This window comes from Psittacula echo (genome assembly GCF_963264785.1).
Source record: "Psittacula echo genome assembly, chromosome: 7".
Classification (NCBI taxonomy): Eukaryota; Metazoa; Chordata; class Aves; order Psittaciformes; family Psittacidae; genus Psittacula; species Psittacula echo.
The window spans coordinates 54,209,129-54,232,316 of record NC_137740.1 but is presented as its reverse complement, the minus strand read 5'-3'; the positions used below and the strand labels follow the sequence as shown (position 1 = coordinate 54,232,316).

At 37.1% G+C, this 23,188-nt stretch overlaps 1 protein-coding gene across 2 annotated transcripts in view; it reads left to right on the top strand.

Annotated features, from left to right (window-relative positions):
* The window catches only part of NR5A2 (nuclear receptor subfamily 5 group A member 2), a gene marked incomplete at both ends in the record, with an annotated part of 94,570 nt that overhangs the window by 11,840 nt on the left and 59,542 nt on the right, over positions 1-23,188 (top strand). For both annotated transcript variants that reach the window (XM_080624320.1, XM_080624319.1), the window contains 3 exons: positions 654-772; positions 2,140-2,281; positions 5,043-5,689. In XM_080624320.1, coding sequence (XP_080480446.1) covers positions 654-772; positions 2,140-2,281; positions 5,043-5,689 — 908 coding nt within the window. The remainder of the gene's footprint in view (positions 1-653; positions 773-2,139; positions 2,282-5,042; positions 5,690-23,188) is intronic.

The following is a 23,188-nucleotide window of genomic DNA, read 5'->3' as shown; positions in this document are numbered from 1 at the left end:
GCGTCTCCCCCTCAGCCGCGGGAGCGGTGGCTGTGAACCCCAGGGCACGGAGCGCTCACCATCGGCGCGCGGGCGGGAGAGCGAACTGGCTCCGAGGGGAGGCTGTCAACTCCAGGCAACGAGTTTGGGGGCGCGGAGTGCGTTGCTTTAACCGGGTTTTGCAAGTAAGTAACTTGCATTTAACGCGGCGCAAAAGTGCTGGGTCTGTAAGATACAAGTTTCGGCTAAGTAAATATTTGCAGGCTGATGTTGAAAGAAAACTTTAAAGGAAACAAACTGAGTTCCTTTAAATACACAACTGACAGTCTTTTAGTTCTGCTTTTTTAAAGTTCCCCCCTGATCATTTTCGGATTTAAATGAATTAATTTACTTTGCAATTCCATAAAGTACGGACTAGGTTAAGAGCTCTCAGTAAATATTAATATTTAGAACATAAAACTGAAGAGCTGAGGGGTTTTGTTCCACTTGCTAAGTATGATGCAGATTTGCCGTTGATGAAAAGTTGCATGTCTCAATGCAAGCTATGTTTTTTAAAAATAAACCCATTTTTTTCCTCCAATCTGCAGTGCTTTCTCTCTATGTGAGAACAGTTGCAGAAAATTTGAGCTATTAATGTAGATTCTAATTCAATGTGCTATTTCTCCTTTCCTCAGTGTCACAGTTTAAAATGGTGAATTACTCTTATGATGAAGACCTTGAGGAACTGTGTCCGGTCTGTGGAGATAAAGTGTCTGGGTACCATTATGGACTTCTCACATGTGAAAGCTGCAAGGTTCTGTACTGATTACTTCATCTAAACACAAGTACAGCCCCACTTCTCCCCCTCCCCCCCCCAAAAAAAAAAAAAAACAAAACAAAACCAAAAAAACCGCAACAAAAACTACAACCCAAGTTTCAAATATAAGCAGAAAAAAAATGACAGTTAAATAGACCAGATGTGCAATAATTTGGGTTCTTTGATACTTTTTTTTGTTACATTCATACAAAAAATTAACCATGAAAAAGCTTTAGGACATAGAAAGATCTTGGAGAAACCTCATCTGCACAAATAGAAACAACTTGGACTGTTATGCATTGTAGTTTTGTCATTGCTTTCCAGCATTTTGCTCCTGTGAAGTGTAGTTCTAGAGCAACTGTTATTCCTGGCTGTCCCAAATATGGATTTTAGTTAATTTATACACATTCAGAGCATTTCTGTTCCTAGATGGCAAAGTACGAAAAGTATCTTTTTCCTATAGCTTGGCCAAATCTCATGCAGCTTTCTTAACATTTTTCATCCTTCAATATTACAAAGTGCATTTCTGTGGCTATAATGACCATGCACTTTTTTTTTTTTCATACAATCTGTAACTGCCAGAGCTCACTTGACACACAAAGTCAAGTAACTAATTATTTGGTTTAGATTGTTCATTATTTTTGAGAATTAAATATTTTAAATGCAGCTTATCATATTGGAAGATAAATATCTGCACAGTTCTATTATTCTAAAGAGTTTAAGTACTTATAATTTATGGCAGGTCAAATTTGTAATGTAAAATTTTTTCAAAGTTCTTTATGGTTATTGAAGTAATGCACTATGAAGGAAACTCTTTCACCAGAATAATGCATTTAAAAATATCTAGCTGCATGAAATACTTAACTTTGCACATTTTATTTGCACTAAAAAATAATCAATGAGAAATGAACAACAAGCACTTATTACGCCTCTAGTGTGCACCACTGGGGTGTACAGTAGCCAGTCACACTGTATTTCTGTTATCTTTGCAACAGTGTCCCTACTTATTTAATGTAAAACTCCTTTACAGAAAATACTTTAATCATTTTGTAATGATTAAAGAATACAAAAGGAACTGGTCAGACTCACTGTTTCTGCTATGACTGTTAGGGGCACAGGAGACTATAGCCAGTCTAATGAAGCTTTGACATCAGTCTATAGAGCACAGCACAGACACAAGATAATCTCCTATACTGTCTGGTATTTTTCTCCTGGGTATATCTCACTGTAATTTAAAATAAACTACGTAACTTTGTAAGTGCTTGAGTGGTGTATGAAAAATAAGTTAAAATGATTTCCATAAAATTAAATAATGAAATACACTATTCAAGTTAAATGGGCTAACTTTTCCATCTGTCATGCAGGGATTCTTTAAGCGAACAGTCCAGAATAACAAAAGGTACACATGTATAGAAAACCAGAATTGCCAGATTGACAAAACACAGAGAAAACGATGCCCTTACTGTCGATTTCAAAAATGTCTAAGTGTTGGAATGAAATTGGAAGGTAAGAGGTACAGTCTTGCTGTATTTTCAACTATACTAAGATTAATTTTGAAAATTACAGGATTATGCATGTTATTACGTGCTATTTTGTGTAATAAATAGTACGCATTTTTCGTGGGTTTGAAAAGACAGTAAAAGGTGAAACTGCTCAGTGAAATTGTTCCTTTATAAAAAACTCTAATGACTAAAGAATAAATCACTAACAAGTAGTCAAAACCATAATCCATTTTTCCATAAATTTATATAATTTAATTTTTTATGGTTTTAGAGTTTGTGAATGACTGGATCTAGATACAATAGCTTTGCATCTTTTAAAAAAGATTTAATTTAGATTAAACATAATGTATGCAAGAATTGTCCAGATTAGCAAAAAAAAGAAGTCATTGCTATGGAGAGCGATCTGATTTTATTTATGTTTTATCTAGGTTTGTGTGTGCATATATATATTTATATGTGTATATATATGTGTGTATTCTTCTGTAAATAAGGCAAACAAACAAAAAAAAAAAAAGGAAACAGAGAAAATGAAGATTTTTCCTCACACCAACTCGCCTTTGAGATTAAGGAACCAAATAATCTCCAAAGTTGTGTCCTATATTTTTGTGATGCTACACCTGAGATGCTATTACAAATGAAAGAGAATAAGGCATTTTGAAGTATGCTTTTTGACTTCATTTCACTTTCTCATGTACAGAGAACAATGAAAAGTGTACAATACCCTTTGAGATAACTGAAACAAAATTATCGACTCAAATTTGAAAATCACACAGAGTTCATTCTAACTTTGGTATTAAAATTCAGATGTCTCAGCAAATAACATTTCTGCCTGACCAAAGACAAGCTCCTAATTCCTTAGCCTTACAATTGTACTGAAATAGCATTCACCCTAGACCCGGGAAAAATCAGGCCAAGGAGGGAAACCATAAACCACTAAGGCAACCATAAAGGATAAGACCCGATCACCTGGGTCTGGCAAAGGAAAGCTGTTGATAAAATTGAAGATGAACAGAAAAATCAGCCTTCTGCAGTTTGATGGATTCAATACTATTCTATTTGCCCACAGAACTGAGCTAGCACTGACACACTGCACTGCACATCCTGAAACACTCCATGTTCTTCCACGATCAAATAGTATAACAAGACATTTGAAATCCTTTTCTTATTGTTGCCATTCAGAATAAGGATAAAATACATTTACCTAGTCCTACTTAACTCAATTGCTGACAATGATATAAGACCAAATTTTGCCTTCTGTTATTATACGCAATTCACTTTAATTTCTATAGGAGTTATGCTAAAGCTTTTACTAATCCAATTTGGCTCACAGATTTTAATTGTAGAATACCTGGAGGGATATTATTTAAAGTTAAGTACATTTACTAGGATGGTGATTTAATGAATTTCATGCATTTTGCTCAAAATCAACATTCAACAGCAATATTACCAGCAGCGTTTTTACTATAAATTTAAGCAAAGTGCTTGTAGTTTTAAAGATACTCTAGAAAATGTACTTTAGCTTCCTTATCAACACATCAATATAAGTTCTTTTCCTTTGCTTAGAAAATTGGAAGAACATGTGCTTCCATAATTGTAAATACTTGTGACATTTATATGTGTATTTCCCTGATAGTGATATATATAGCCTGAAAGTCTAGTTCATAAATTACCATGGACCAGAAAAATCATTAAACGTTAAAGTCCTTATGATAATGTACAGTATTATGCGTATCTAGCATTCATAATAAATTTTTAATGTTCTACTAATCCCTAAGATAAAAAGCTCAAGAACTTAACCTCCAGCAATCTCAGCAGTCTCAACATGTCACCAGGCTGTCAAAGGTTCCTCTTTCAATCTAATTGCCATTGGGCAAGGTGGGCTTGGCGAGAGCTCCTTGCTAGTCCATTACATATACACCATGGTGACAGATGCTGCTGTGACAGAGACCACCAGTATGACTCCTAAGGCAGCTGTTGAGGTGGATTTGTTTTAATTATTTCTAATTCCGGAGATATTACAAACAGTGTCAATAGTTTCTGTTTCACTTCCACCTTCTGTGTGGAAGGCAGCAAGCTGACAGCTTTCTCTGCACATTCCAACTGCAGCTAAACATTTCTATAGAGGCATCCACCTAACTAAAAATCTCCAACCTGAACAGAATCATTTATACCAATTTATACCGACCTGAACAGAATCATCAAAAGGAAGTATTTCCTTTTTGCAAAGAAAAATGTGCTCCCCTTTGTGACTACTGAACATATCACAATTTACATTTCAGATGTTTTGCTGCGGTGACAGGCAGTAATGGAATGATTATTATGAGACAATGTGGTCCACTGGATACATCTCAGACAAATTCTGGACATCAGCCCTTGTTTCTTAATGACACAGTAGCTTGACATAAAACCAAATATACATTGAGATCTCCACATGATCTCATAGCAGGTGTGAAATTCCTGTAGCCAAGCATTGCATTTGTCCCTGTGTCCTAATCAATGTAAAGAGAAGTCCTTTTATGTTAGTAATTTATGCATGTGATATTTAAATTACCAGAAAAAGAGTGGCATTTGTTAAGTAAAAATAAATCTTTTTCTTTAGGAATAAAAGTGCAACTTTTAATTTGGGGAAAAAAAATAGAAAAAAAAAAAAAAAAAAAAAGAAGAGTTACATTTTTTACATTTCTGCTCTGTCCTAATGTATGTTTCATTAAAGAATGTTGATTCCAAGTTTTAATTGTGAATGACTTCCTCTTCTCCCCTGACAGCTGTACGAGCTGACCGAATGCGTGGCGGTCGAAACAAGTTTGGACCAATGTACAAGAGAGACAGGGCACTGAAGCAGCAGAAGAAAGCTCTAATCCGAGCAAATGGACTTAAACTGGAAGCCATGACTCAGGTGATTCAAGCAATGCCGACTGACCTGACAATATCTTCTGCAATCCAGAACATCCATTCTGCCTCCAAGGGCCTACCTCTGAACCATACTGCCTTGCCTCCTACAGACTATGACAGAAGTCCCTTTGTAACCTCTCCAATTAGTATGACAATGCCACCCCATGGTAGTCTGCAAGGTTACCAAACCTATGGCCATTTTCCAAGCCGTGCTATCAAGTCCGAGTACCCTGACCCTTACACTAGTTCACCAGAGTCAATAATGGGCTATTCATACATGGATAGTTATCAAACAAGCTCACCAGCAAGTATTCCACATCTGATATTGGAACTCCTGAAATGTGAGCCAGATGAGCCGCAAGTCCAAGCTAAGATCATGGCATATCTTCAGCAAGAGCAAGCGAACAGAAGCAAACACGAGAAGCTCAACACATTTGGGCTTATGTGCAAAATGGCTGACCAAACCCTCTTCTCCATTGTTGAGTGGGCTAGGAGTAGCATCTTTTTTAGAGAACTTAAGGTAGGTAACAATCTTACATTCTATTGTCATTCAATCAAGAAAACTATTACCATTTGTTACAATGTTGTACTTCAAGCCAAAAAGCATGGTTTATCTTTTCTTCCATCTGCCCCATCTCATTGTTAATGTACTTCGCTTGAAGTAGGCAGACTATTATGAAAAGAAACTTGTAGCTGTCTTCCACCTGAGCCTGCAATTAGCTGTAGCAGAGAGATTCAAGTTTCAGTTCAGCTCTTCTGTGCTTTACTATTTATCACAACTGTTATTAACCTCCACAGAGCCTTGCATAAATTTTATTCCTCCCCTGTCAGTACTGCTCACTGTTTGGTTTGCATTCAGAGTTGTAAGCATGCCTGTTCCATCATTCTACATTCATTTATGTAATTATTTCATTACTTCATTTACCATGGGGGGAAAGCCATTTCTGTTCATCTCTGTATACTCCTTGGACAAATCCATATTTGAAATATTTACTTTCTCAATGAGATACTATTTTGTGCATTCTTGTGTGTCTAGTTAACCATGAACGCTGAATACTAAGCAGGGTATACACAGAACAGAAAGCAAGGAGGAAGAAGAAACCTTAGAGACTCCTTCTGGTTTTCATCACCATTGATATATGGGGGATTCCTTTAGTCTAGGCTGGCTACAATGACCTTTAGGCTCTTAATCTTGTTGAAGCACCCAAAAAACACCTATGTATAGGGCTCTGGTGGCCAGAAATCCTATTTACATTTCTCAGATTTTTTTCTTAAGGTGATTTTGTTGTGTGTTGTGGTCAGGTCTGAAATTTTAAGCTAGAAATTTGGGATCAGACAGTAAGAGATAAGCTACCACTTTAACCGCTCTCTTGATATAGAAATTAGCTTGGGAATTAATAAAATATCTTCTGTCTCAAAAAACTCTCAAGATGAGCTCATATCACATCTAAATTTCCATATTATATTGCTAGTTACCAAATCTGTGTCCTACACTTATGTTCTTGCCACACTTATTTGCTGCTGAAATCTGTAAGGTTTTGTGACAACCCATAATATCTTGTTGACTATTGTCAAGCTAAGGGAAAATAATACAGTATCCAAATACAACAATTACTGTAGAAGTTCACTGAGAATTGAATCTACATGAATCGTGAGCACAGAAGGGAGATCCCATTAAAAAGCTGCAGTCAGGATGCTTGCCACAACAGTATTTCTGTCATAACCATAATGATACAGACACATGAAATACCCGCTGATTGCAAGAGTATGTGTTGCACACGCAACTCGAATTTCTCTTCAGTTTTTCATGAGAATGACCATAGGAACCATTAAACACTCAGTCTATACAAATACAAAGAAGGGAGAAGCTTACTCGGGGGTGGGGTAAATGGATTGGAGAGGGAAAAAGAATGTCACATCTTTGCTATCTAAGTTGTTTACAATTTTATAACAAGCTATAAGCCATGCTACTCATTTTAAATAACTTAAAAATTAAAATTTCCAATAGGCTATGTTCTAAATATCAGGGAACAGATTTTTCTACCCATATACTGGTGAGTACTTTAGTCTAGAGGAACCATGTTAAAAATCACTGAGCCTTGCAAACCAAGATACTCGTAAGTGTAAGAATTTTGAAATTATCTGCCTTAAAATGCCATCAGTGATTAAAGTGAATATATTAACAGATATTCAAGCAACATTTACTATTTATGGTTCCATGGCAGATTTTATAAGCATTCAGCATTCTATACTGGGAATAGTTTCAGAGATGGTCTTCACCTCCAACCTCAGCCTGGATTATATTCTTCAACCAACATATGCTTACTAGTATGGACACAAAAAACTGCAGAAATTTATTTAAGGAAAATGCTGACCAATTTCTCCTAGCTCTGGATGTATATATGCACTACCATGTACATAGAGACTTCTGGAAATATATATATTCTAGAAATTCACTACATATAGCCTTTGGCTAGCAAACTCACTTTCATGTATTTTTGGAAGGCATTGTTTTCATCATAGTATTTGTACACTTTACATCTTAGCAACTTAAGAGTTCTGATAGTTTCATACGTTCTGGCGTATCCAGATTATTATTATTATTTCTGCTTAATTGGACAAGATCAGCTAAACTGCACGGTATTCCAGAACAGTAATAAAACACTTGGAAATCCATCCACATCTAATATTTAGGGACCAGATTACACAGTTAAGAACTTTAAGCTTCTCAAATTCAAAAAAGTGAGGTGCTCAAAACATGTTTAGCTCAGACTCTACACTTTTAACAGCACCAGGTAACACCATCTCTTTGCAGCTGAGAGGAGCAGAATTAAATAAAGGGTTTCCAAACCTTTCCTGAACACAGCTGTCCTCTATCCATCCATGGTTTCAGCTCCTTCCAATCAAGGTAGCAAAAGCAGCTATTTCAGGTTGTTCCAGAGAACATGAATACCTGTGGCAGAGGGAAAATAACCCAAACACCTAAGGGTATGACAGATTTTAAATGCAGAAGAAAGAGAAGAAGTAATTATGATAAAGATGCAATTAGATTTTCAGAACAGCTAACTCTGTTCCCTGCTGATACGCAGCTGAGAAGTCTGTATTTGTTTGAGAAGATATTTTCCTATTATTCTTACTTGTCTAAACTTAACTACTGATTCTTGACACATCTTTCAGATAAGACAGGTGCATTAGCAGATCTCTGGGACTAAAATTTTAAATTACTCAAATAATTAAACACTAAAGAATTACAAATGTGTTTTGTATGAAATTTATATTGATTTTGTCATGAAAAGTGATGCCTTGCACATTCGTCTGAGTTACTAAACATCATCTTTGCAATGCTTTGCTGTATCTTTTTACTTCATTTTAAATCCAGTCTTACATGTCTCTTTAATTCATATAAAAGAACAAACATTTTCCTTTCTGCTACACCTAGAGATTTCTAATTAGCAGAGTTCAGGAGGGACTGAAAAGGAGGAGGGCATGATATCCAGTCCATCAGTGGTTTAAGACATATGTACCTTACAGCTAATAAAAAAACCCCATCAGTTTTTACATTTTCTCTTTTTCTTTTCATTTGGCTGAAAACCTGATTTTTTTCAAAGAGGTGTCAAGTAATAGCAAACATGGTTAGAAACTTTATTTCATGAAGCTTTTATCAGCTTATGCTTATCACAGTCTTTTCACTTGTTGCTCTACAAATTGTCAATGCCTCTTTTGGAATGTGTTATATGTGTACCATGTAAAAGGTAAAAATATTGAATGGGCATAACTGCCAACAGCATGAACTGCATTTTACAGATTTTGACCTCTGTATGAATTTAAGTATGTAATTTCAGTCCAATGCTCATCCTTGCTAAGGAGAAGATCCTCCCATCTTCCTATTGGATATCAGAAATTAATGGAAATCTGAATGTAGCAACCTAGTCAGGATTAATATAACATCGGAGTAAGATCCAAAGCAGTCAATTGCAGCCCTCTGAATTTGAATAACTTTGAATTTAACAACTGCTAAAAATCTCAAACATACCTATCTGTCTTGTGAAGTCAGAATACTTTGTAATTAGTAATTGTCATAAATTCAGGGATTTGACATCATGTATTACTTGCTTACTCATAATAAGAAATGTTTCTGTATAATTCTCTATACACAGATAAAGTAAGAATACAGAGATAATCTCCCAATAGACTCATGATTACACTAATAGTAATAGTAAGGAAAGCCTTTGTTTGCTATTCTGGAGTTGCTGAAAGCTCAGTAAATATAAAAGTAAGATATATTCATCTTATCCTCAGCTAAGAAAACTCAGGAATGCCCTGGGGATGCTAGATTTGTAGTGAGCTGCCTTAGTCAGGTGAAAGGTCTTTGTACAAAGCTAAAAAGAAAATATTGCAGGAGTTTCTAGAGTTCAAAGGTTACCCGGCCCCAAGCAAGGATGCAGACTGGTGTTTCCTCATGAGCCCGATCAGGGAAAATTCAATAACTACTTCCAAATCTAAGTGTTCCTGAACACAAAAAAGAAAGCAGTCTCTGCCTGGGGCAGGAAAAAAACAGAACCTGCACTGGAGAACAGTTCTTAGAATACTCTTTTCTTGCTGAGTATCAGAAAATTAACTAAATGTTGATAGTTACAGAAAAGGCACTAAAGGACTTGTGACTCACAGAAAGTACTACCTTGACTTACTTGGCTGTTTTAGTGAGGATGTCATAGGTCAAAGTACTATGTGAGCGCAAACCCATTCAGTGAATTATTGCAGGAAAAGCTGGTGTACTTCATGTTAAAGAAGCTCATCCTAGAACTATTCACTGTGCTTGCAAATTTAGGCCATTCATTGATGTCAGACAGTACCAGTTCTGGGGCAGAGTTTTTATTATAAGTATAAATTTGTCCATGCTTACATTAGCTGCAAATTCAGTCTTCAAAGAAACAATGGCTCTACCAGCTATCTCAAAAGGACCCTATCTCTAGAACACCTACTGTACTTGGTAGTACAGATATTTTGGCAGCTAATAAGCCAATAGAGGCTTAGTTTTGTAGTACATATTCAAACAGTACTATATATAGTACATATATATTACAACTATAATAGCAGAATTTCAAATTATTTCTCAAAGCAATGCAAACTTAGTGTGAGTAGGATTAACAAAATTCCTGGAATCTCTTAATTATTTTCTGTAAAATATATTTAGATAGACACAATAATACTCAATACAGCTTTAATTTCAAATTACAGTCTGTATGCAGTTAAGTATCAAGAAATGTATATAAAGAATTACAGTACAGAAATCCAATTATTAAACTGACTTAACACAGACTAGGAAAATAAATACTTGGGGGTTCTTTGAGGAAAAAAAACCAGCAGTGGAACACCTCAAAAGTTCTTCAGGGTGACGAAATGTTGATATTATTTAGACTTAAGTTATCAAAGACAATTTGATAACTTGAAGTGCTTTTGGACTTTGTAGTATGGATTTATCAGGACAGGAAATGTAACTAACATAGCTAATGAAATAAAACTTCTGCAGTGCTCTTTCAGTCAGGGAAGCTGCAAGAAACCGAAGTCCAGGACTTCTCAAGACTTCCCCATATTTAATATGTTGTCACATGTACCTGTTGTTTTTTAGTCTGTCTTAAGTGTATCTGGATCTGAAAAAAATATTTTTCAAGCGTTTTAAAAATTTTTGGGAAAAGGAAAAGTATTTGTCTTACACAGCCAAATAATTCTTTGCTGTAGATCATTAGTTTAATTTTTAAGCAGCAAAATCATTGCTATAGAAAGAAGCCTCATCAGAGAAACCAGGGCTTAATGAAGATTATATCTGTCACCTAGCTGAACCTCATAGGGGAAGACTCTATTAGAAGTTAATTTCCCAATCTTCTGGTTCTCCTGTGAACAAAGGATGCGACTAAATGCTGTATTTCAGCATGTGGACAAGTCATTTTGCAGCTTTTCTAAACAGTTTGTTCAGCGCTAAGCCTCTGGCACTTTTTCTAGGGGTAAGAAAGAACCATTCTTTTATTCCTATTCATGTCAGAGCTGGATCCTTTAGTTTCATTCTGCCAGATGACACTATCTCCTCTGATAGCAGGAGACTGAGTTCAGTCAATATGAATTTAGTCATTTTTCCATCTCATACGCAGTGTTGAGCATCATGCTGAGGCAAAGAATTATGCTACAGTTAGTAGTGGAGGCTGCCACTTCTACACTTCAATGGATCTGCATTCACCAGTTCACTGTAGCAAGCTTACCTAGGTTCCCGTGAGTAGCCATGATGCAATAGCAATGTTTTGTTAGTTGTTATTAGAGAAAATTTGAGTAAGTAACAATTCCAAAAGCTGTCCAGCCCACCCTAATGCTAGTGACAAGCAGAGATATAATCAGCTATAGTATCGACATGAGGAATTACGTAGCTATATTACGTAGCTTCTGCCACATGGCCTGAAGCAGACGCTGCAGCTTTGATGGGGGGAAAAGTCACACTTGCATGTTCATCTGTGATTCGGAGACATTTGTTACACAAAACAGAAGTTTATCATCACAGTTTGATCTTTTCCTTCAAAGTGTAAGTTTTCAGTTTAAGCTTGACAATTGTCAGCAGTGACAGTAGAAAGATTACTTGGTTGTATTACTGTAGGGCAAGATGTACTCTTTAGATCTTGCATGGTGTGCCTAGTCCAAAGTGATACCAAAGTGAATACAATAATTACTGCTGCACTGGCCAAGAAACTGAACAGTGAATGCTCATCCATGTTAACATTACCTGTTGTATTTCCAGACTATTTTTTAACTGCTGTTTTCTGCTACAAGGATTTGCTCTTTTTTCTAAGTGATGGAGAGAGCATTGCACATTAAAAAATAAAGAATTCCAGTCTCTTGGAAAATTGTAGATCTGTTTCCTGATTTTGCTTACTGTTTTCATGGAGAATGACAGATCTTCTCTTGCAAAGAACCCAATTTTTTTGAAGTTTCTGCCACAAAAGTGCCATTTTCCCCCCCTGCAAATTTGACATTTCTTACAACCAGGCAGTAAATCTTACTATAGGAACAGAATGTGTTTCATTCAGATCCAGAGTTTTTTCTATGATACCTGTATCATTCCAGCAGATCCAGTACTTGTGTACAATATCTGTATGATATTTCCATTGTACAAGATGGTTCACCATTACAATGAAAGTTTACCACTATAAATCTATCAAGGCTGTTCAGATTTAAGGATGTTCCTCTGTTAACCTGTAGCCTTTAGGATCACCTACAGTAAGGGTGAAATCCTAGCCATACTGAAGTCAGAGACTTCCTATCAGACATTGCTGAAGTCCTATAATATAAATGGATGTTCTTCCATACTTTTATATGTAGAGGTAAACTGTTTGAGATTAAGGGATGATCTTTCTACATACAGGACTGTAGAATCAATAGCCACATAATCCACTCAGAAATAGGGCTAAAAAAAAGCTGACAAATTACAACAAAAGCAGGAAAGTGTGATCTATGAAGAAAGATTAAGAAATCTGAATATTCAGAGCTTGACGAAGCAACAAATACAACCATAGGGCAGTCATGCGGAAGCACAACATCTGAACAAAACAAAGATCTTAGAGAATGAGGAATTGTGTTCCACCTGCAGTGGCACCAATAATATGGTTTCCACAACATTCAGTCATCAGACCCATTATTGGAGAAAAGGCATAAAGCTGAGAGATTTCAAACTCTGCTGTAATTTATAAGATCACTCAGAACATGTTTGACGCGCTATACAGCTATATAGGCACAGGAACATACTAGAGGACTCCAGCCTTTTCCATTTCCAAATTTAAAATTATTATAAAATGGAGTTTCAAAAAGAGGCAGTAAAATCAAAAGGCAGACTCCACTTAAACATCAATCTGGTACCTCTACTTCCAGACGCTGGCAAAAATGCACTAACAGGCAGATTTTCAGACTTCTAAAATAGCACAACCATCTGTTGCCAGGGAAGCATTTCATCTTATGCTAGCCAAAAAATTGGGTGTAGTTTTGTATTTTCATTTTTGTTCTGTTTTGGCTTTTCTTTGATTTGGTTTGGGGTTTTGTTTGTTTGTTTGTTTGTTTGTTTGTTTTTTCGTGCATCAAATCTAGCATGTTTTTACTTCATAGTCTCAAGTTACAAGGCTGTTTATAAAAGGAAGCAAAGCAAACTTTCATGTGCTGTAAACAAAATTCAGTTGCTTATTTCCCCCACTCCCTATAAGCCAAGATGTAAAAAATAGCAACTTCAAGAAAGTGTATTTTAGTCCAAGATTAAATATTATTTAAAAAATTACTTTAAATTTAAGAACTAAATTTAAATTTATAATAATAGTATATATTATTAGTATATATTATATTATATATATTATAGTATATATTTATAATAATAATAATAATCTAGATTTAAATTCAAGAAATATCCAAATGAATGATAAACATTTGGCTTGACCTCCATTACAGCAAATGTGAAGACAGCGGAAAAGTCTAGCATCTGGTACTCTACTAAATGAGTGCAGTACAGATCTTTTTTTAAAGTGACATATACAACAGGTATTTAATCCTTCCCGCTTTTCCACACCTGCCTGGAAAGAGCAGTTAAAAACAAGCTGCAATGTAACCACTCTATATTTATGACAGCCTTTACATGTTTTTTGATTTTTACTTATTTATAAATAAGAAACCTCTTAATTATAAATTTTGAGATCATTTCAACTCTGAATAAACATGTTTTATTCAGACTTAATGTTGGCTAAATCACAACAGTTTGTCTTACCACATTACAAAACTGATTTGAAACATCATGATTTGAATCTCCACATGCCACAGAAACTGACCGGCACTGAAGCCCTGCCGCCTCAGCCCAACTGAGGGGCATGAGCCTGCCACCCCCATGGGGCAGGCCTCAGGGACACCAGCAGCATTGTCCCATCCCACCAGCCTCATGAGCCCCAGGGACTTTTGAGGGGATGAGGCAAAGGCATGCACAGACAGCGAGGGAGCCTTACCTGTGGTGCAGCACAGAGAGCTGGGACCTTGGCTGGAGCTTCAATGGTGCCGAGGGTGAGGGCCAGGTGTGGTTGTTAGGGCCTGCAGGTGCCCTCAGGGCCCTGCTGTGTCAGGAAGAGGAGCTATGCAGGACACCAGCAAACAACTGTGAGCAAACCCTAAAAAAGCAGCTAACTCAAGAGCCATGGCTCTGCCTCTCTCTCATGTTCCTTCTCCCTGACCTGAAACTGACTCTTTTTTACCCCTGTGTAAAATGGGTAGGTGAGGCAGCCTGAGGTGCTGCACAATGCTGGACTCTGTCCCCTTAGCAGCCACTCTGTGACCTGTGTTTCTGCACCTGCATGGCGCTCAAACCCTCTGTAGGGCAGGGTGAGGTGTGCATTGGGGTTGTGCCGTCATTAGGAATAGGCTGCCATGGGCTGCTCTGCCCTTCACTGGTCCCATGGAGCAACACTGTTGTGTGTAAAATGGAAACATACACAGGCATTGGGGCACCAGTGTACTGAATGGGCTGGAGCTGCCTGGGTTTGTCCTCTGCAGGGGTGCAGCACCTTTACTTCAGCTGGTGCATGTCTGAGTGGATGGCAGCTACCAGGGAAGAAGAAAACATTCCTGCTGACAGGTGAACTTCCAGTTAGTCTCACGCTTTGCTTCAGCATTTCTCCACATCCAACAGCTTTCAGTAGAGTCTAAAGACATCCACCAAATTTTCCCCAAAAATGGTCTTCGTTTGCTGTTTTGAAATAGGGATTGAAAGTTGCAGCTATTGGCATCACTATGGGCACATTTGTAGAGCAACTTCAGAAGAAATAAAAGGTCAGATAAGAAGGAATTAAGGAAAACTAAGAGAGAGATAAAATATATTGCCAGTAGGAAAGTGAAGCTATAATTTCAGATGGACATCCTCAATGTCTTTTTTTCCAGTTCAGTAACCGTAGAAGTTCAGTTATAGGTGGTGAGGTAAACATCAGGGCAGAATGGGCAAAAAATATTTAACACTGTGTCTTGGAAACACCCCAGTCATTAAAAGCAATCACTAAAGACAAAAAAAAAGATGCAATAAAGTAGTAAAATAAGATATCAAATAATCAATTGTGGTGAAAAAAAGCAATTTCATTTTGTCTATTCTGGCATCATCTGTCATAGCTATCACTTGCAGAGGGAAAATAAATAAATCTGTTTTCAGAAATTCAGAAATAGAAAAATCCCTTTTACATCTAAATACAGCTCTCACATTTGTTGAAAGAAAAGTTACTTTGATATTTGTTGCTAAATAAAATCTTGGATCAAGTAAATTTAATTAAAAAAATTAGTTAAGGCAACAATGAACACAGGAAATATACATGAATAAAGTGTTCTAAAAGCCAGGCAACTCTTTTAAGACTATAAATATCACCTAAGCAAGGCCACTATAATTAGCAAAGGGTGAACAAAAGAAGACATCCAGAAATAGATGGGGACGGGGGAGGCTGTGAGGGTGAAATGTCTTGGTTAACCTTATTTGAGTGTTCTTTCCATAGCATAGGAAATGGTTCCAGCTAGCTCATGAGTTCTGTTGGTATTAACTGATTTTTAAAAGGACATTTCCATGTTGTCTGTATGCCAAGGAAATTCTTTTACTTCCATGTTTGCTGAATACAGGAAACATCACCCTGGCTAAAGTGTGACACTGGATGTGATGAAGAATTGTATCTTTATTCTGATGTTACAGTCAGCACCGTCTGTTTCATCTGGATACCTTTTGGTATTTATTGGGAAATACTTACTGCAATCTTGCAATTTGTCCTGAGTAATGAGCAAACACATTTGGTGGTGCTGACTATAATCCCTCACCACTCAAGAAGCAGCTTGCTGCAGCCCTTGTGCACCAGTCTGAGGGCTGATCCACCACTTCAGGGAAGGTAGGGACAGGGCTATCTAGTCACCCCTAATCTACTTCATCTTTCTTTAAGGTAGGGGCAGAAAAGACTCAGAGAGGTCTGGGAGCCATCCTCATCTCCATGCTATGGCCAGAATTTCCTGTACAATGAAATAAAAGTGTACCTCTACAACTACTTACTCTCCGAAATAGCTGAACAAGTCAGTCTTGCACATAGTAATTTTCAGTGTAAGTCAGGTTGTTTTTATAGGCCCAGTCTTGTACTGCTTGTCAGAAGCAGTAAACCATTTTACTAAACCATTTACTAAAAACATTTACTAAAGCCAATGAGAATTTTGTCCGAATAAGAAGGGCAAGTTAAGATCTTGAATTACTGTATTTCCAGTTTCGCTCACAGCATCTGCCAGTTTCCTGTTCTCTTCTGTAAAGCTGCCTGTGTCAAGTGTTTAAGTTTCATTTGCTATGTGTTATTTCTGAATGCTTTTTTTTGTTATTTATTTCCGCTTCTTTTCCTTTCTCTTTCTTTGGAATTGTGTTAGTACCACAGCCACTACATAGGAGGCAGTAACTACAGTTACTTGTGACTCCACTTACCTATCCCACAAAAATGTTCAATAACAGTCAGCGTGTTTCTGTGACGGCTGCTTAAACTCCTTGTGCACCCTTTTGGGAAGAGGTGGAAATCTTTGAGAAACGGGTTCTGAGTGAGTGGGTTGGAGAGGCCAGCAGTCTCCTTTCCATCTTGCTACTCCTGGAGCTCAGTAAAAATCACAATAAAACCACAAAGATAGTTAATCTATTATTTTTCCTTCAGAAAACAGCAAAAACCTGTAGGGACAATGACAGGTGACAATTGCCCAAAGTCTCTGGTTCTACTCCCATTTGTCTGTGCAGTAGTAAGGCATAAGGACCTTGAGATTAGAAGGAACCATGGGAGATGGTAGGAATGTAGTAGACAGTCTGCTGGAGGCATGAAACTAAATTAGGTGGTGGTACAAATCACCTAGTGTGCAAGTGGAAGCCAAGACTAATGTGTAGCTCATACCCAGGTCACCACAGCATAAAATAGTTTCAGCTTCTTTTGTAATCACAACCACTGGCCTTCCTTCTATCTACACATGGAGAGAAGAGAGTGAGATAGAAAGCAAGCTACTCACAAACAAATACTATTGGAGTATTGGTTGGGGTAGCACATATTACACACGTGAAAAGCAACATCAGAAAATTTGCTGCATTTGAGGATGAGACCTAGAATCTCCTAACAGTATTTTCAATACTGGCCACATTGCTAGGATTTTACCCAGACTTTTTAGTTTAAAAAATCTGAAATTGTTATAAAGGATAACATCAAAAAACTGTCTTTCTGATGCAGGACTGGGAAAACAATGGTTCTTTTTTATAAATACAGTGAGTAAACCACAAACGAATTAACAACAGCAATAATAATGATAACAACTTAAAGTAGAAATAAACACATGGCAATTACTTTGCTTTGGACCTGTCACTCACAAGATAGGTTCTCAATCTGCAAGAGTGGTGAAGGACAGTGTTCTCTCCTGACTCTGAATGAACTTTCAGGGGGAACATTCCCAGTAGGAAGGGTTAGACCTCAATGTCAGTGTTTATATGACTAGCTCATTTGGTAACATTGAACAGCATTTATTTTTAATTTGCATGCCTCTCCTTTAAGGCATACTCTTCCTTGTTTGACTTCAGTGGGAGCTCCACATGTTTTACCTTTGATTTTGCTGCATGCTGGCAACTCTAATTAGTGTTAATAGGAGTTTCAGTGGAGCTTTTCTCTCTCTTTCTCTGCAAGAGAGGATAGTTTTCAGTAGTTATCCCAGCAATGACTGGTGTGTTTACACTTCAGGAGTTGGAGCTTTATCAAACTGGCACATGGTGCCTATCAAGTATGTATCTTAATTTCTTCTCTGTCCCTGTCAAAGCATTACTTTACCTTTTCCTCCTGGCTGAATAACAAATGGTGAGAAAACTGACTTTGATCATTGTAACAAACTCCCCTCAGTTTTTAAAAGATTGCTTAGTATTGTCTTTGGGATTTTTAACAGTAATAATTTTAGCTAGTTAACACAGCCTTTCTCAATGATTTTCTATCATAGTAACTTGGTGCAATAAATATGAGTTAGAAAAGATCATTTCTTTCTTTGAGACTGATTCTATGGCTATATCCTGCAACCTATACTAAAGCTCAGCTTGCTGTGCCCTACAGAAGCTGTTTTCAGACTTAGTTTGTGTAGGGACACAATACTACATACTGAGCAGCAAGACTGGGAGAATCTGGTCCTTTTTAGCAGTGCTGCTGGTTTTATTAAAAAAAAACCTTTCTCCCCCAACTCTCACCATCAAACCTTGCATGTTGGAACAGAAATAACAGAAATACTATTCCATTTTGAGATTTTCATCTCAGACTTGCATACCTGCATGTACTGCCAGACAAATGAACAGGAGCAGCTTTTCTCCTTCATGAGAACTAAGGCATGTGGCTTTCTGTGCTAACATAACCCTCTTTCCAAAATTTCAAAAGACACAGACCTTCCCAGAATGATGATAAAGTTTTCCTGTGTTCCAATAATAAAAGTAGAACATACCAGTAATTTCCAGTTCCTCTGTGGTCGGGCAGCCTGTGAAGACTAAATCTGAAGTACCCAACCTGCAGTATCAGTGTGGGAGTCGGAAACAGATGTTCACCGGACAATACAATTTGTTGTCACTGTCGATACTACATGGCACTTTTCCCAACAGAAATTGTCTGTAGCTGGAAAAGAATGTAAGGAATTATTCATGCCCCAAATTGCTATTCTTATTTTTAAATGTTAAATACTCCTTGTTTTCTTTTGTTTTAATGACTGAATCAGGGAGGTGTAAACTGTAAAAAATAAAATTAACTGGACTTGTAGTGTCTGTGTAGTATATCTAGCAACTAATTTAAGGCTTTTTCCTCAGGACAAGACACTATGTGAAAACCAACAAGATTCAAATTCTATTCTTTAGAATCAGGGTGCTGTAACCTTTAATCTTAAAAAATATTTGATGCTCAGTAGATATTTATACAAAAAGTGCATCGTGAGAAGTAAACGGGACAAATCATTTCATGTGTATTTGAGTGTGCATTTATAAAGATTATGATTTATTATATTCACATAATAGTATTATTGTACATATAATAACATTTTAAGTAGTTTCTTTATGCATTAGAAATTCTAATAGGCCATTTGGGCATTCAAAACTGATCAAACACTCAAATTAGCAAAATCCTCTATTAGAGTAGCATATGATGCCTAGCCTTGATTTCCAAATTTCATGAATATTACAAAAGCAAATGCACTAGATCATACTTACTATAAAAGGCAATGGATTGGGCTAGGTACTCTTTAAGTTAAATATTAATTTTTTTCAGGGATACATTGAATAGATTAAAAAAAAAGAGAAAATCTAAATTAAATCGGACCTAAATACAAATTAATGTTACAGATAAGAGTGTCAAAGAGAGCTAAAGATCTGACTGTGAGAACACTTGGATATATCACCTATATTTTACATGAAAAAGCAAGACTCTATGTATTTTCACAAATGACGACATCTGGGATTTGAATTGCAGTTCATTGAAACTAGTGACAAAACTCGCATGTAGTTGATGACTGCTCTAACTCTGGCAGGCTTTCTTTAGAGATATTAAAAAGAGGAAAACGCGATCGTAATCACATGGCCTGAACAAGAGCAAAAGATTTTAGCACTGTAAAATCAAACAACTGTCTTATATTTACAAATGCATGTAGTAACACTTCACAGTAATCTTTCTGCAATAGTAATTTTGCATTTACTGTGTTTACTGTTACAGTCATCTGCAACAGTCATTTAATCCCACTGGCTAAAACTTGCTCTATGTCAGGTTTTAGTCAGTGGAAAACACAAAATGATTTTCAGTTGTTCATTTCTTTATAACTACTACATAATTTAGCATTAAATTCTAGCCATAGTTCAACTTTTATGCTTTTAGATTTCATGAATTTAGATATATTTCCATAGTGAAACACTACCTGTTCAGACGATTTTGGATAAGAGCTTGAACTCCACAAAATTTTCAAAGTCAGCATGTGATAAGACACAATGAAATAGGTAATGGGATAATGTTTAGCACGCTTGTAAGCAATATGCTGAATTCGTGTATGTGTGTCTGTATTTGTGTATTTTTATATACACTCCTGGGTTAAACTGATTTTTTCATAAACTAGGTGTTGGCAAGTGCCAAAGTGATTTAGGATTAGAATGGGATTTAGGCTGATCTAGCTACAGTTGTATTTCTCATTTCATCATCATGCCAGGGATACTGTGACAGTTGTGGGATTTTTTTAATTTATGAAATAGACAAAATTAAATGTCCATACCAGACATACCATTAGGTTATGGGGAGTGAAAGAGAAGCACTGCATTAGGCCTTGTTCTTTTGTCTGCACCCAGCAGAGACGTTCTGAATGTACAAAACAGCTGGGAAACTTCCTATGTAGCACACAGCTTGAAAAATGCATTTAAGATTAAAAAAAAAAACCTATCTGATTAGACTTTGTTTCAAATAACTGTTATTCTGGTCCTGTAGTATATTTCTTTGTAAAATATGAATCAGTACAGATGTATGTTATCTGGCTGCATTGCATCATTTTTAATATTAACTCTCATTTTAACCGTCATGACAGTTGAATCCCAATAAATGTTTTAGACTTCGAAGACTTCTCATTGCAATACCAGAGACAGCATGTGCTCATACAAAGTTTTAGTATTACTTGTATTTTGGAAATTAGTGGATTAAAACAGACACATTTGCAAAAGTGACTATTTCATCATTTTCAATGATACTGCTTTTGGTATGTTTTTATCTGCTGAATGACGCTTTGCTGTCTCTCCTTGTCAATTTAAATGCCTTTTCAAAAAAATGAGGCTTCAGGAGGAGGCAAATTTTGACATTCAGCTTACAGGAAAGATTTCCAAAAAGACAACAGAAAAAGGGATTACTGAAATTATCAGGAGCACGGCCCACCCGTTAGCAAGTGGAGCAGGCAGTATTTGAAAGAGAGGAAACCCTTGGCCGATGTGTAGTACGGCTGTGTACACCAGAGTTAGTTAGAGTGCTCTGAATCTCATCTTTTGATCTCGGGCGATATTTTTCTCTGTTATGTCACAGAGGTCACCTGGCTCATGTGTGACAAACTGCCTGCATAAGTCACAGTGCCAGTGGCAGAGATTTGTAACCATGTCCCTGGTCCATTGCCTTTGAATTATTTTGCAGGCCCTCTGCTTTACATTTACACTCTGTCGGAAGATGAACAGGGGAAGGGAGTAAAATCAAGGGCAGGGTCTCATCCTGAAGGACAAGGGGAAACAGGTGGAAGGTTAATGGCCCTGGAGCGTATCCACAAGCCTCTCAGGCTTGATATATGGGCCTCAGGCCTAAAACGGGCATTGGCTTTCAAAGATATATTATTTCATTTGAGGAGAGACATTCTGGAGTTCCTGCATTTGTCTGCTGATAGATGATCCTCTGTCCACAATTGGTTATGGCGTGTGAGTTTTCCTTGGGCCTGCTCCCGTACATAAAAATTTTGCTGAGCTCTCCAACCTTTCGCATGCCTGTGAGAATGGGACGTGTGCGGGCCTTTTGGCAGGCGGCTGGATTTCTGTTGCTGCTATTTTTGTAGTTCCTTTTGAAGCGCCAGGCAAGTGGGGGATGAAAGGCGCTTCTGTTCATTCATACGTGGCTGGGCAGGGGCAGCCTCGCAGGGGTGAAAATGAGGGAGAAGAAGATGTCAGGGATCCATCATGCATACATTTGTCTGCAGCCCAGGCAGAAGTCACTCCGTCTAATCCCATATTTTATACTGGCACATGCCCACAGAGAGATAAAAATGGGGAAATAATTTGCATAATTTTTATGACCTCTCTTCTGTTAGTGTATTTTGGTTCTGATAGGCTTCCCAGCTTGTGGGAAAAAAAAAGGAAAGATTACATTTATTGGGGCCCTACTTAGAACAGTCTACCTCAAGCACCCCATAAAAATGAGACACTACTGCCTACATCTTAGCAAAGTGCCAGAGGACTTAGAGCCAAATCATGCTTTTGCATATATCAGAAAATCTCTAACTGACTCAAATGTATAGGGTTAGATTCTGTCAAGTGCAACAGGATTGCACTGCAGGCAGGGTAGAGCGTTGGCAGGATCTGGCCCCTGCTCCATTTGCTGTGCCCAGCTGGAGGAAGCATCAAGGCATCCACAGAGGAGCCTGGTGGCAAAGGCCTTGTTCCAGAGAGGGAGGAAGTCCTGGATTCACTGCCACACTGGCATTCCCACAGCATCTTCTGCCACTGCATAACTGTCGTAAATCATGGGAAGGTCTGTTTCAAAAACAATTAAACCCCTTAACATATATTGTGGTTTAATGTAGCCTACTTAACAGCTTGTTAAGTTGTTATCTTGATTTTAAAAATATACTTGTAGTAACTGTTACAGCATTGCATTTCTAAGATCTATTACTCTATGACAGCATGATTTAAAGAAAGTGGGATGTATATTTTTACTATATAAAGCATATTCATTTAGATTCATTTTAATAACAAATAACTTCAGTTTCAGGGGATAGATTTTGCCTGAAAGAATTCACATTAATTATACTTAAGTATCTCCCAGTTTTACCTTTTTCATTTTTGCTATGCAACTAAAAAAAAGCAAAGTAAGCACAATATGTATATCATAAGTTTCAATATAGTTTGATTTGCTTTTGTTACAGTAAAATTTGTAGTTATATAAATAGATTAGTAACTTAGTGGATTCAATTTAAGCCTAACTCATGTGTCAATCTGAACTTTTAATTGAACTGTTATATCAATACTGTGTTATTTGAGTAATTAGGACTTGGTATTACTGTCACTGAACTCAATTGCTAAACTCTCAGCACTCTAGTGGGAGAAGGATCAGGCTTATTCTGCTTTTCAGTCAGTTCCTGTAGAAAATGCTCTGTTGTAATGCAATTATTCACTCTTCCTTTAGTGTCCTGCAGAGTTTAAGTTAGACAAGTGAGCTAAAGACCTGAGAGACATATTTAGTGTCTC